Source organism: Dermacentor variabilis, chromosome 1 (genome assembly GCF_050947875.1).
Source record: "Dermacentor variabilis isolate Ectoservices chromosome 1, ASM5094787v1, whole genome shotgun sequence".
Lineage (NCBI taxonomy): Eukaryota > Metazoa > Arthropoda > Arachnida > Ixodida > Ixodidae > Dermacentor > Dermacentor variabilis.
In genome coordinates, this window is record NC_134568.1 from 212,806,698 (window position 1) to 212,822,677 (window position 15,980).

The 15,980-nt window shown below is 49.7% G+C and overlaps 1 protein-coding gene across 1 annotated transcript in view; it reads right to left on the reverse strand.

Moving 5' to 3' along the window:
- Window positions 1-1,158: 1,158 nt before the first annotated feature.
- Window positions 1,159-15,980, reverse strand: part of LOC142592653 (uncharacterized) — a 26,450-nt gene continuing 11,628 nt past the window's right edge. The window contains exons 3-5 of the mRNA XM_075704221.1: window positions 14,785-14,883; window positions 4,509-4,653; window positions 1,159-1,303 (exon numbers count right to left, since the gene is read on the reverse strand). Coding sequence (XP_075560336.1) covers window positions 4,582-4,653; window positions 14,785-14,883 — 171 coding nt within the window. The 3' untranslated portion in view covers window positions 1,159-1,303; window positions 4,509-4,581. The remainder of the gene's footprint in view (window positions 1,304-4,508; window positions 4,654-14,784; window positions 14,884-15,980) is intronic.

The following is a 15,980-nucleotide window of genomic DNA, read 5'->3' on the forward strand; positions in this document are numbered from 1 at the left end:
TTGCTTTTTTTCTCCGCTCTCTTTTCCGTCATTCATTTCCCCTTCCCCCAGACGTTCGAGTGGCCTATTGGGGAGACTAACTCTCATGAACGTTCCCCCGTGCAGGCTGGCCATCCGGAACTACCTCTGGTTAACCTCCCTGCCTTTCTCTGCATCCTTTTCTCTCTCTCTCTTTCTCTCATGGACGTTCACGCCCATCCCTACATTTTTTTTTCGCTAGTTTGCTTTTTTTCTCCGCTCTCTTTTCCGTCATTCATTTCCCCTTCCCCCAGTGCAGGTTAGCAAACCAGAATCTCATCCGGTTAACCTCCCTGCCTTTCCATTCCCGTTTCTTTCTCTCTCTCGTCTGAGGAGCTTCAGCGCAACCTTGCCATCAGTGCTTCATCCTTCGGGTGGAACTGCTCAAACATTGTCACTGCGCAATCTCAGGTGATTTCTCATTTGGGAGCAGGTCCCAATGTGGGATTATGCAATTGCTTTTCTTTCTGATTACTGTAGTACTGTTCTTGAGGAATAAGCCACAAACATATCACCACATTGGTACCCCAAGTGAAGGTCACCGCCACTGGTGGATAATATTAAGGACAATATTGTGCTGAAAATTTTGTATGTTAGGTAACCACTTTTTTTCAGCATGTTATAAGCCACGACCACAATAGAGAACGATCACAGCGCTTGTTTGCCTTCTCTTGTTCCCTACCTAGTCATTACACTACTACCTAGTCAGTACACTGAAACATATTTCTGTTGGTCCAGAGAGGTGAGATGTCTAACGGGAACAGGAAACGTTTACCTGACCGCAGTCCCGGCATGCTGCTCCAGGTGTAACGTGCAAGCTGAAATAGGATGAGCAACAAGCACGAATACGCAAACACATCACTAACAGGCCTGCACACAAAAGTATGTACTACTAAAACATGACTACCGTAAAAAAAAAAACAGAACTAAGCACGAGATAGCGGGTTCGATTTCCGCTGCCACGGCGGCCGCATTTCGATGGTGGCGAAATTCAAGAGCGCTTGCGCACCGTGCACCGGATGCTCGTTAAGGAGCTCCAGGTTGTGAAAATTAACCTGCAGTACCTCATTACGTCGCGACTTCATCAGATCGTGGTTTTGGCACGTGATAACCCGGGATTTAATTTTTCTTAGTGCCTGATTGGACAAACAACAGCAACGCGCGCTCTTTATTCCATATGCAGCGCTCATATACACAGGTAAAGACGCAGGTTTCACCATACTGTCGTAGCCGGTTATCTTGCAGTCGTACGGCAGAACTCTCCGGGTGTTCGGAATTCTAATGTCTGGAAGGAAGAGGGGAAAAAAAAAAGAAGAAAAACCAAGATAGCGTCACGTGGCACGGTCATAATACAATGTCGAGGAACGATAGCAATAACTAAATTGTCAGTAAATGTAGTTAGGTCAGATCATAGAAGAACGCAGGGAGAAACTATCACGCATATCTAATTGTTCTAAGAAAGAAATTGATTGATATTTTTGAAATATCTAGCTGCGTCAGTGCCTAAGCATTCCATCAAAATAGGAGTGGGCGCGAAAAGGGATTACTCCAAGCACTGAAATGTATGTGAATATAAGAAAGCCGGAGTGATAGCCTTTCAAGTATGAATTAAACGCTCATAAGTACACAATTACATAAGCCTAGAAATACATAAGTATACAGGGGACCCAGATGCCGAGAAGGAAATTTACAGAAGAAAAATAAGTTTTGGAGTGCATGTGGCAGACATTACCAAATGCTGACTGGGAGCTTAACAACACTTGTTGAATAGGAAAGTGTACAATCATTGCATCCCACATCGGTGCTAACAAACGAGGCAGAGACTTGGAGATAGGCAAAGAAGCTCGACAACAAGTTAAGGACCGTGCAAACAGCGATGGAACGAAAAATGTATGGCGTAACGTTAACAGACAGGAACAGTGCGGTGTGAATCAGAGAGCAAATGGGGATAGCCCATATCCTGGTCGACATTAAGAGAAAACAAATGGAGCTGGGCAGGCCCTGTAATGTGTAGGGCAGATAGCCGAAGGACGATTAGAGTTGCAGAACAGGTGCCAAGGGAAGGGGGACGCGCAGTCGATGACAGCAGAAAACTAGGTGGGGTGATGAAATTAAGAAATTTGCAGGCGCAAGTTGGAATCGATTAACGCAGGAGAGGGATAATTGGAGATCGCAGGGAGCAGCCTTCGTCCTGCAGTGGACATAAAAAATAGGCTGATGATGATGATAAAGCATACAATTGCCTTCAACAAACATGAGCTACATCTTATTTAACGGCGCGGAAACGGACATAGCAAAGAGGACATGACATACAGAAGCCTGTTTTGTCTGTGTGGTGTCTGTTTTCTCGGCGCTAAACAGAACGTACTGTACAGTAAACCACACCAACTTGTCCAGCAATAAGTCCATCTAAGTGCGCTAAGTGCATCGACTGCGGTGAGCTTTTTTGCGATCGCTACAAAAGGTAGAGCAACAATGACGCTTCCAAGTAAGGGTATGAGAATATTAATTTTCGAGACCTAATCGAAACGAATCGAATAATGCGAGAAGGAATGTAATCTAATATCGAATACTTTTCGAATATTTATCGAATAACGAACTGCTGTTTTCACAATTAAAATAAAACTATTTTCACATCCTATAGGGTGTTCACAACTTTAGCAAGTTACTTTCAATACATTGCACGCTATGAAGCGTTGTTTACTACAAGTACAAACGGAGCATTAGGAGCAAATAAGCAGTTCATTCGCGTACTCAGTAGTCATTGGGGAGTGTGAATGATAACGGTTAAGCAGGAAAAGTTCGGTCCCCCCTGCGACGTAACGTGCTGCACTAGATAAATTATCATATTTTACGGCTACTAGCGTAGCAGGGGGCGGCAGAAAGTTAGGTGGGCGGATGACATTAAGTCGTTTGCAGGGACAACATGGCCACAATTAGTACATGTCCGGGGTAGTTGGAGAAGTATGGGAGAGGCCTTTGCCCTGCAGTGGGCGTAACTAGGCTGATGATGATGATGGCCGCCGAAACGAAATTCGTGACGCTTTTGCAGCAATTTTGTGCTTGTTGGTACACAGCTGGCGATTTCAAATACTCGAAATCAATTCGAAAAATATTCGTATTTGCATAGTGACTATTCAGTTTGAAGACCGAATCGAATAGGGCAATATTCGGTTCGTTACTCTAAAGCTATATACATACGCACAACCTTACTTCCAAATTAATTGCGTCGCTTGAAATCATTCTTCCTTAAATCAAAGCTTCATAAAACCCACGTAAGTATTCTCCTACTACACGCGCAGTATAAATGAATCCATGTATGTCTTGGTAGGAACTAAAATATTCTGGTGAACTCTTCCCCTTTGCCGTCTTCTGTCTTTCAATCCCTCATCCCCTTTTCCCCGTGCTGTGTGCGCGCGTGTATGTGCACGTGCGTGCGCGCGCGCGCGTTTTTCCCATTTTGGCCCCAAAAATACAGAGTTGTAAGTTCAGCCCTTTAGAAATTTCACGTTAGAAGTCTTAAAAGGGTTTTCAAAAATGGTCTCCTGAATTAAGGTATTAAAGCTGTCAAGAGATCTGATTATTATGAGGCTTTGCGACAACTGCAATAAAAGATCATGAGCCATTCCACTCTGTGGAGGTGGATGACCAGCGAAGCTATGTCGCCCGCGAGAAGAAGATGACACAGAGTTTTGAACAAAGATACGAACACATTTATTGTCTTGATCCGTGGTCATAGTGACCGAAGGTACGCACACACTTTTATTTTTTTACACACGCGTTAATTCATGTTGTACATTGGTTATACACATTCGTGTTTCCATTTCGCGATATATTGAGGCAAACAGTTTAAGACCGACACCCCTGCACCGGCTGGCAGTGGGCCAGTGCCGTCAGCGCATTCGCAGAGGGAGGGGCAGTATGGGAACGCTGCCATGACGAGCGGCAACGGAGCCAGCTGCGGAAGACTACGGCGACGAACGCGCCAGCAGTGGCACGAGCGCGTTCGCGCGGTTACGCCAAGGGACGCCGACGAGTGATGCGGTGGAAGACAGCGAACGCGCGAGCAGTGGCACGAGCCATTGCTGATGATGATAGTTCTTGCTCACACAGATTTGTTGACGGACACAAAAAATGCACGGAACCCTAGCAATAAACATCTTCGCGTTAATATTAACAACACAAGTTCTATGAAAAATGCTGAGGCACGCGCTATCAAATAAACTAATACTGATGTATTCCGATCTAGAAGCCAGTACCTCAACCGATGCCAAAGCTCCCACTTTATCTACTGCGCCTATAGCTTCTTCGCGCACAAATATATTCATTTGTTTTAAAATTCTGACGACCACGTACAGGAAAAGCAATAGGCAAGCTATAAAAAGGGCACGTTTACTTTTCCTCCAACTAATTAAAGTGTCCTATGACGTAATGAATCTCTTAAGGCATCGGATGCTCTTATCTATGGTGTAACTGGGCAAAATACTTACCTACGTAACCACAAACTTCAAGTGAAGAGGCAGTGTGTAGAAATAGAATGTTTTGGTCGCCTCAGACGCGAAATCACTTTTTCCTTTTTATGTAAACGAGGACAGCGTGCAGGCCGTGAAGAACTGCGCTGATTATGGCGAACACCTGCAGAGTAAAGAACACGGAAAGGGAACCCTCAAAACAGCGGGAAATATGCGAAATAGTAAGGGCTATGCTTCAAAAGTAAGAGCCATGCTTCAAACTATGCAATGTAGAAGTCAATGGCTTCTTCGACTGCGCTACAACAAAGTTATGAACGAGTGAAAGAGAAATAATTTAACCAGTTATTATTGAGCGCTGAAGACGTTCACTTTTTACGATCAGAGGGGGTCAACTTATACTATATCTGTAAGGTGGAGCCAAACGCGAAGTCCGGGGCCTAAATCTACAAAGCTTAAAAGGCAAACCTTACAACTAATGTACGGCGGCCAGCCGACGCAATAAGGATATTTCCATCGCTTTAAGCAATACGTGCATACAATGATAGCAATGACCTACTGCCCGAAGCAAATAGGTACCCTATCGGCTGTCAAGGAACTCATCTCCATGTTGACTCTGTCACACAGATGGCGCTGCAGGCGCGTCCTTATACTACGTATCTGCTCATCTGCGATTCAGACTGTTGCCACCAGATATGCCGTAGCCATCCGTCCTTAGATACACCACAGACATTGAGTGCCCTTTGAACGAAGGCCAGCTGCTGGGAGGCGCGCCAGGTCCTGCGTGAAATGATGCTGGGCACGTCCAATGATTGACCATGGTAATGCCGCCGGAATAATACGGACATGAAGATATAAAATTACGTGCGCTGGCGTCAATGTATACACTCATGAAACTTGCATAAAAGCTGTAGCGAACCAAGTCAGGCCACTAGAGTTTTCTTGCGGACGCATTAAATTGTCTATCTTCGCTACCAAGCATCAAGCGCGTTGCAATTCTTAGGCGCTGGCGATACAGATTCAAAATTCGCGACTGGTCTTCTTATAGAGTGCGCTTATAATTGGGGCGCTTATATCGTCATCGCATAACGGACCCTCGGCTGTCGCTGTCCGTGTTCGCTGCGATACGCATACAAATCAGCTTTTTTACCCCAGAAGCGGTTTTTGTCGAGGCCTCCCGTAGACAGATGCAACATAAATTGCGTCATCGCTTGACACGGTGGCACCTGACCTGCCTAAGCGTGTCCGCTTCAGGTAGAACCGGTAGCCTATCATTATAACCCGCTCGCCCTCTTCACGGGAAGTGAATGGTCCTGCAGGCTTTCGCTACACTTTATTTCACCTCGCCAGCAAAGTTCGGACGTTAGCTCGGCGGCCTTTTGAGATTGGTTCTCGATAGCGAGAGATGAAGGCTTAGCCTATGGTCCCACACAGACAGCTCGCGATGTCGCTGCAAGAAAACGGCTACTCAATCTGTCACCGCTACGGTAGAAAACGGTCTCACCATGTGTCACGCCGCGCGATGGCACATGGCACCACAATTTCGTTGCAGAGGAAATGGAATCTTTTTGAACTATGGCAGTTTCAGGCCACATACGCCAGCATATATGCTCCGCTCGCTCGTGTATCGACGCGTCAAGTCAGTTTTATTAATTTTCGTGACTCCTTAACTTATCGCCGCCAGGTACTCCCTGTCGGTTCCTGCGTGCATGGGAGACGCCCGCTGCGCGCTGACGCGCGTCCTGCAGGCTTTTTAATAAAGTTTATCCAATGCAAATCCTTAATTTATCATACAGGTGTGAGCTCCTCATGTCTTAACTTCACTTTATGCTTCAGTGATGTTTGGACAGCCCCGCATGCATCCATCAGGAGCAATGACAGCATCGCCGGCAAAGAATTCAACGGGGCTCGCAACTTCTGCGGTAACTCACTTCGGTTTAGAAAACAAATATACATAAAATTTTAAGTATTTTTACGTGATAGTGGTTTAATACACTCGTTGTCAGACATCAGAATCCCGTGGTTTCATCTGCATTCGCTTAACAGTCGTATTCTATGCGCCCGCGGATGCGTCCCGTGCGAACGAACGAACGATGCAGCAACTGAGTGCGCTGCACACTTGTTAAAGGCTCACACCAGTACGTAAAAATAATGTATTCGGTTCCTGCATGCAAAGTTTAATCTCTGTAGCTCCTTCTCATCTGCCTTTCACGACTGCTTTAAAGATCGCCCGCAGGCCCACAAGCGTGGGTGAACATTTTAGAAGATGGCGCTGCTACGCGCATTGCTATATATACGTGCACATCGCATGCGCGCGCGTGTACACGACAGAGGTGAAGCCGGCGAGGACATGACAAGAAATACAAGCGCCGAAACTCCACTTGATAGCTGACGCTGCAAAATAAGTTTCACGGCGCATATACAGCAAACTTGTACACGTTGCAGAAAAAAAAGGGTAACCAATTACAATTACTTCATTCAAAAGTGTATTTGATTACAGTTACCATTTACTGCCCCAGGAAAGTAATTGATTGACTCAATCGATTACCTCTACGTTACTTTCCTCTGTACATTTATTAACATTGCACCGATACAGTAAACATAACGAGCTACCATAGCACTTTCAATGCGTCTTTGTACAGCTCTTAACATTGTTCATCTTCACTAACAATTGCTCTCCAAAATTTTCGTCGGTCACCTTCCCTAGTTTTCTTGTGAAGTCATCAGGCAGCGAGACACCGAAAACTCGCTCGATGCGGGCGCTGGCAGGAAGGGCGGTGCTGTAATGTACGAACTCCATGCGCTAAGGATTGTGATTATTCAATGTCGCGATGCTCTTGTTAGGGTCATATGTGACGCGTAGCGCATCAATGTTGCTGTGGCTTGGAGGAGGCGCTCCCGGTATGGCCAGTGAAAAGCTGAAAAAATCGTCCGCGTGTGATTTCCTGGCGATAACGTATACGAAGTCATGGCCGTCGCTATCGAGACGTACCAGCGCCGGTTATTCGTCAGCCGCCTTGTGGCGCGTGTTGAAATCGCACCGCTGGCACGAGTTGTTGGGAACTCAGCGCTGACGCCCGTTGTTGCACCTGGGTCGCAAGCCCCAAGGGTAGCGTTGGCCTGGCGGCCTGGGGCACAACTGGAAGCATCCGAAGGTCCCGGCAAAGCATGAGTCGACTGGTAACAACAAAACAACTTGTTTATTCTAACATCGCAAAGAGTTGGCGGTCAGGTTGACCGAAGTAGAGAGACGGGAGTGATCGTTACTCAACAGAAGAAATCGGAGCCTCCTTGGCGTCCGGGGGCAGCTGCTTTTATACTCTCGCAGTTGAGGGCAAGAAGGAACCCCTCTATAGACGAGCACGTGACTGTGCCGCTCGGGCACAATGGGATAAGGTGGCGCAGCCGTCGTGTCGGCGCCACTCGGGCACAATGGGAAGAGAAGGTGGCGCATACGTCGTGTCGGCGCCGGTCAGACCCCCTCGCTTCACAGTTGGGGGAGCTCCTCTCCCCGGCTGCCGCGCTTCGACAAGCGTGGGCACCAACATGCACATACACACACACACGCATATGAAGACACGTGGCATTGGAACATGCCTGGACGCGCTTGGCAGGGAGGCGTAGCGGCGGCGCCGAACGGGCCAAAATGTCTGCCGCTTTGAACGAAGCCCCGGCGTCCGTTGCATCCGCGCCGGCTTTACCGCGCGTCGTAGGCGAAACGTAACAGACCGCCCCGCCGGGGGAAGGAGATCCCGATGGTCAGGGGACTGCATCCGCTGTCCGGAGGGATGTCGCTCGATGATGCTCATAACCGAAGTCGGGCGTCCCTCGACGTTTCTTGAGCGCAGCGCACAGAGAAGGCCTCGTTCTCTCGTTCAGGTTCGCACGGGACACTGCAAAGTGACTTCGGGAGAGTTCACATTTTTGTTCTCGTTCCCGGCAAGCGTTAGAACTACGCTGAAACTCAACCGCTTAGTCAGCAAGCACGGCACAACCCTCACTAAGCCCTGCCAGGCTCTTTCCCCTTTTATACCACTGCCTAGTTTCTTACAGTAGTCTAGCAGCACTCAGAACGCGTCCACAAATTGGAAAATTGCACTAGAAAGCACATCAACACTTTGAAACACTAAACAAAAGCAATATGTTAAAAATCCTGCCTCAGGAAGAAAAACATCAGTAACAAACAATTTTGAGGCTGATTCCTACGTTAGGGGCTTCGACTTAAGCCATCGGTGTTACCGTTGAGACTCCCCTTTTTGTAACGCACCTCAAAGGAATATTGTTGCAAAGCGAGGCTCCAGCGCAGGAGGCGGCCATTTTTGGGAGAGATGGTCTGCAGCCATTGGAGAGGGCAGTGATCCGTCTCAATGATAAACCTCGAGCCGGCTAGATAGCATGACAATTTCTGAACGGCCCACACGAGACACGCACACTCTTTCTCGGTGGCGCTGTACGCCTGCTCACGACTGGTCAGCTTACGACTAGCATACAGGACGGGGTGTTCTACTTCTCCATTTTCCCGTTGGCACAGTACAACGCCCATGCCTCGCTCACTAGCATCGCACTGAACAACGAACCCTTTTGTATAGTCTGGCGATCGTAGCACAGGCTGGCTTGTTAGGGCACTCTCTAGGGCGCTAAAAGCTCTTTCCTTTGTCTCGTCCCAGACGACTGTTTGGGGCTCTGTTTTTCTTAGAGCATCCGTCAGGGGAGCCGCGATATCAGAGTACCTGGGGATGTACCTCTGATAGTAGCCGGCGACACCTAAGAACGACCGAATATCGGTCTTTGTTCGCGGTTGCGGGAAGTCTCGCACAGCGGCCACCTTTATTTCAGAGGGGCGGCGACGACCCCGACCAATCACGTGACCGAGGTAGACAACCTCGGCCTGTGCTAACTGGCACTTGGGAGCCTTGACTGTCAAGCCCGCTTCGCGCAGGCGGGTTACCACTGCCCGCAAGTGTGCCATATGCTCAGACCAGGATGCGGAGAATATCGCTACGTCGTCTAGATACGGTAAAGCGAATTCTTGCTGTCCCCGCAACACTTTATCCATGAGGCTTGAAAAGCAGTATGGCGCGTTCTTCAAACCAAAACTCAACACTTTAGGACGGAATGTTCCCATTGCTGAAATGAACGCCGCATACCTACTAGCCTCTTCTGTAAGTGGAACCTGCCAATAACCCCTGACAAGATCTAGGGTGGAAATAAACTGAGCGCTACTAACTTTCTCAAGGCGCTCCTCGATGTTAGGGATCGGATAAATTTGATCCTTAGTGATGGAATTAAGCCTGCGGTAGTCGACGCAAGGACGAGGTTCCTTGCCCGGTACCTCAATTAAAATCAAAGGGGAGGTATAATCACTCTCACCAGCCTCAATAACACCGAGCTGTAGCATTTTCTTTACCTCAGCCTCCATAATATCGTGCTGGCGGGGTGACACCCGGTACGCCTTGGATCGTACTGGCTCTGGGGAGGTAAGTTCTATATCATGAGTAAGTACAGAAGTCCTACCAGGCCTCTCAGAGAACAGACCTTGAAACTCTTGTAAGAGCTGGTGTAGTTCGGTTTTCTGCTCAGGCGACAGCGGTGCTTTACTGATAAGGTCACTAATGACTTGACCGGTGTCTTCCCTGTTCGTCACTGAGCCTAGTCCCGGAAGCTCGACCGGAAGCTCTTCGGGAACGTTTACCATCATGCACACTACTGCTTCCCTTTGTCTATAAGGTTTGAGCAGATTACAGTGGTAAACTTGCTGTGCTTTCCGCTTTCCTGGCAGACTCACCACGTAGTTAACGTCCGACAGTTTCTGAACAATTCGTGCTGGGCCCTCCCACTGCACGTCTAGTTTGTTGTTTAGCGATGTGCGCAATATCATGACCTCATCGCCCACCTCAAAACGACGGGCCCTGGCGGTCCGATCATAATAAACCTTGGCCCTCTGCTGGGCCTTTGCCATTGCTTCACCTGACAACTCCTGTGCCCTTCTTAAGCGTTCGAGGAGCTTAAGCACGTACTCCACCACGACTGGGTCGTCGCCCCTGCCTTCCCATGATTCTCGAAGCATGCGAAGCGGAGATCGAAGCGAGCGACCGTACACCAGCTCAGCTGGCGAAAACCCCGTAGCCGCATGCGGCGCGGTCCGTAATGCAAACATCACCCCAGGCAGACACAGCTCCCAGTCAGTTTGATGTTCAAAACACAATGCTCTCAACACGCGCTTCATGACGGAGTGGAGCTTCTCAACGGAATTCGACTGTGGGGGGTACACTGAGCTGTGTAACAGCTTTACCCCACACCTTTCGAGAAAAGTTGTCGTCAAAGCGCTAGTAAACACTGTGCCCTGATCTGATTGGATTTCCGCAGGAAAACCAACTCGCGCAAATATGGACAGTAGTGCATTGACTACCTCAACTGAGCTGAGTTCTTTAAGCGGCACTGCTTCAGGGAACTTTGTCGCTGGGCAGATCACAGTCAAAATGTGTCTGTACCCCGTGGCTGTTACCGGCAGAGGTCCCACTGTATCAATAACGAGCCGTCTAAAAGGCTCCGTAATGATAGGTACCAATCTCAACGGCGCCCTCGATTTGTCCCCTGGTTTGCCCACCCGCTGACAGGTGTCACATGTCCTCACGAAATGGTCTGCGTCCCGAAAACACCCTGGCCAATAGTACTCTTGCAAGAGACGGTCCTTAGTTTTCTTAACTCCTAGGTGTCCGGACCATGAACCCCCGTTCGACAAGCGCAACAGATCCTGACGATAGCATTGAGGAACGATCAGCTGATCGAACTCCACCCCCCTGCGGTCTAGATACTTCCGGTACAGGACTCCACCTCTTTCCACAAAACGCGCATTTTTCCTGGCGATACCTTCCTTGAAAATGCAGCGTATGTTTTCTAGGCTGCCATCCTTCTTTTGCTCGGCTATCAAAGCCGACCGGCTGACTTTTAGCAACCTATTAAGTCCGTCTGACGTAGGCGCGATGAGCAAATCTGCAGATAGCTCTTCTAACTTTCCCGCATGGGGAATTTCCTCTCCAGTATCTGGTGCCTTTAACGCTACAGACTCAATTTTATTCAGTTCGGGCGTGCTCTGAATATCAGCTTGCTGCGCCTCTGACCCTTTTTCATTGTTTGATAACGTCGGCCCCGCAACTACCGCCTTTGCAGCGAGCTCCCGAACCTTCGATCTGGTTAAGGCCTGAACGCTAGCCTCACCAAACAAAAGCCCCTTCTCGCGCAGGAGGTGATCGGACCTGTTCGAAAATAGGTACGGGTACTGGGGGGGCAGCATAGATGACACTGCGGCCTCCGTCTCAAGCGCTCCGAATGGTCCTTCAATAAGCACTTTTGCTACGGGCAGACACACGCTATGAGCTTCCACGGCTTGCTTGATCCATGCGCACTCGCCCGTGAACATATGGGGTTCTACGTAGGAGGGGTGAACTACATCCATCGTAGCTGCGGAATCGCGAAGCACTCGGCACTCTTTCCCGTTCACGAGGAGGTCTCGCATGTAAGGCTCGAGAAGCTTCATGTTCTCGTCAGTGCTGCATATTGACAAAAACACAACTTTTGGTTTTGTTTCCGGACACTGCGCTGAAAAGTGACCCGGCTTCTGGCACGTATAACACACGCGCGCTTGCCTCATCTCGAACCGCTTTCTGTCCGGACACTGCGCCGAAAAGTGACCCGGCTTCTGGCACGTATAACACACGCGCGCTTGCCTCATCTCGAACCGCTTTCTGTCCGGACACTGCGCCGAAAAGTGACCCGGCTTCTGGCACGTATAACACACGCGCGCTTGCCTCATCTCGAACCGCTTTCTGTCCGGACACTGCGCCGAAAAGTGACCCGGCTTCTGGCACGTATAACACACGCGCGCTTGCCTCATCTCGAACCGCTTTCTGCGTTCGGCTTCGGCTGCCGCCGTCTCCTTAGGTTCTGTCGCACTGCTTTCACTCGCATCCGCACTACGTGTGTTCCCCTTTGCTCTCATGGGTGTGAACTTCGGCCTCTCAAACTTTGAGCCAAATTCACCCTTTTGACCGTCCTTAGCTCCGCGAGCCCGACGCGTCACAAACTCCTCGGCTAGCTCAGCGGCTCTAGCCACCGTACTAACGTCTGGCCTATCCAAGACCCAGTACCGCACGTTCTCAGGTAACCGACTATAAAACTGTTCTAGCCCGAAACACTGCAGAACTTTCTCGTGGTCACCAAACGCTTTCTCTTCTTTGAGCCACTCCTGCATGTTTGACATAAGCCTGTACGCAAACTCTGTGTATGACTCACTTCTGCCTTTCTCATTTTCCCGAAACTTCCGACGGAACGCCTCCGCTGGCAGCCTGTACTTCTTTAGCAGACTCGATTTCACTTTGTCGAAATCCTCTGCCTCCTCTCTATTCAAGCGAGCGACTACGTCGGCCGCCTCGCCGGGTAACAAAGTGAGCAAGCGCTGTGGCCACGTTTCCCGAGAGAACCCCTGCTTCTCGCACGTTCGCTCAAAGTTAACCAGGAACAAACCAATGTCCTCTCCAAGCTTAAACGGCCGCATCAGGTCAGTCATTTTGAACAATACTCGTTCTCCTGCACCGTGTGCCTGACTTCCATTACGAGCGCGTTCCATCTCTACCTCAAGACGCTTCATTTCCAAAGCGTGTTGACGGTCGCGCTCTTCTTTTTTCTCTTGTTACTCTCGCTCTTTTTGTTCTTTAAGTTCGCGCTCCTGTTTCTCTTTTTGCTCTTTAAGTTCGCGCTCCTGTCTTTTTGACCTCTCCTCAATAGTCTCAAGGCATTCCGACAGCTCGTCATCCTCAGCCTCTAACTCAAGAATAGCCTTTAGCAGTTCTGGTTTTCTGAGTTTGTCTGAGACATCCAGACCCAACTCTCTTGCAAGCTCCAGCAATTTCGGTTTGCGCAACGACTTCAAATCCATGGCTGCTCTGAATGCTGCTTTCTCTACTGCCTATTATTGTCTTGCCGCAAACTAACCCGGCAGCAACGACAACCACAATTACCAGCTCTGTTTCTGACACTAACAAAAGCCTGGCAAAACTCAGAAGAAGAAAGTCCCGCACTCACCAAACCTCGCAGCCAAGAATTCAGCGCAGTCGTTCCGCTGCAGGCAACCAGTCATCACACAGGGCTCGTTGCACTGCTCCCGGATCGTCGATGAGCTGCTCAGCATACAGTCAACTGCATATCTTCGCTGCTGGCCTCCGTTGTCGCGATCTCACCGCTGGCAGACAGTTGTTGAAATCGCACCGCTGGCACGAGTTGTTGGGAACTCAGCGCTGACGCCCGTTGTTGCACCTGGGTCGCAAGCCCCAAGGGTAGCGTTGGCCTGGCGGCCTGGGGCACAACTGGAAGCATCCGAAGGTCCCGGCAAAGCATGAGTCGACTGGTAACAACAAAACAACTTGTTTATTCTAACATCGCAAAGAGTTGGCGGTCAGGTTGACCGAAGTAGAGAGACGGGAGTGCACGTTACTCAACAGAAGAAATCGGAGCCTCCTTGGCGTCCGGGGGCAGCTGCTTTTATACTCTCGCAGTTGAGGGCAAGAAGGAACCCCTCTATAGACGAGCACGTGACTGTGCCGCTCGGGCACAATGGGATAAGGTGGCGCAGCCGTCGTGTCGGCGCCACTCGGGCACAATGGGAAGAGAAGGTGGCGCATACGTCGTGTCGGCGCCGGTCAGACCCCCTCGCTTCACAGTTGGGGGAGCTCCTCTCCCCGGCTGCCGCGCTTCGACAAGCGTGGGCACCAACATGCACATACACACACACACGCACATGAAGACACGTGGCATTGGAACATGCCTGGACGCGCTTGGCAGGGAGGCGTAGCGGCGGCGCCGAACGGGCCAAAATGTCTGCCGCTTTGAACGAAGCCCCGGCGTCCGTTGCATCCGCGCCGGCTTTACCGCGCGTCGTAGGCGAAACGTAACACGCGCTACAAGATGAGGAGACCAATGTTGAGCCTCGGATTGGCCCATCGGAACATGCGCATTCGTCAGCCTGCTGCGTGGCACGTGCGCCGGGCCCTTCTGCTGTAGTTCCAACCAAATTCAAGTTCTCAAAGCTGCGTCGCCTGTTACAACTTGTAAATAAAGCAACTGGTCACGTGTAATTATTTGCAGGAAAAGGTAACTCAATTACAGCGAGCGATACCCAGTAAAAAAGAAAAGAACAATCGATCAATTACAAAACTACAAAAAAGGTTAATTGATTACAATAACTTAAATACACGTAATTCTTTACGTGCTAGTCATCAGCACCAATAGTGCGGAAGCTCACCCCAGCTGCGGTTGCCACGCTCTGACCAGCTTCCAGGGCCAGTAGAGAGATGCCGCCACTGAAGTAGAAGACGAGTCCGAAGGCTTCCAGCAGAACGTACTGCATGCGGAATGCGACAGCGATTTTAGCATGAGCCGTGCTTGCCATGTTATCGCAAGTTCGAGGGTGCACTGCGCAACGGTCACAACAGGGACAAAAAAGGAGACACGGGCGAGCGCTGTGCGTGTCTCCTTTTTTTGTCCCTGTTGTGACCGTTGCGCAGTGCACCCTCCAAGATGCCTCACCAACTAGCCCAAGCAACCGCTTTGCTCGGCTATCGCAAGAACGCATTAAATGTGGCTCCCACACAGCGGTCTAGCGGAGACCGCCTCGCTCGCTGTTGTCTCGCCCCGTGCATTGTGCAAACAACTCGGTTCTTGCCTACGCTGCTCGCCATTCGACGAAGAGCCTCGACAAGCGGCGATAAGACATCGACAACTGTGCCGCACTCAGATGCGTGGAGTCCGTGGCCATCCAAGCATATTAAGGCTGCATGCCCCTATGCACGTGGCGAGCAAGACGACTCGGAATTTCCCCTTTGTTTGTCTAGAAAGGCAATGCCACTATACATTTTTCTTTTTTCTGCTCAGCTATGCTTTTCGACGTTCTTATGCTGACTTTATTTTTCTCTTTCTCTTTGCCTACAGAGGACGCGGCTCGTCTCAGGTAAGAAAACAAGCTGATCATTGACGTTGATAATTAGTTTCCGGAGTCGATACATGTCTGAATTCTGAGAAATACGGGGATGTTTTGCGAAAGGTGGGCGGCCAACAAGGCGCGTACGTTAGTCTTCCGGAGTCGACAGATGCTTGAATTCTAAGAAATACGGGGCAATAACAAAGTGCCACTGAGGCAAAGTGCCTCGAGCGGACAGTCGCACAGCAATTTTGCATGTATTCGCGGGCTTCTTTCATGCTTGGAAATACACTTTTATGTACCAGGTATTGAGCTACCGAACCTGTATAAAGAGTTTTTTATGTTTCTCTACAAATTGGCATTTACCGCATTGGCACCATGCCAACAATGGCAGCTGCACTACTGTAGAGCTGCATTTGATTTTCCCTTCGACTTCTGCAGTGCATGTTCGTTTTTTGTATGCTTCACCACCAAGCCCAACATGGAGGTTTCCTGCCAAGGGGAGCGGAGCGAGCCGGCGC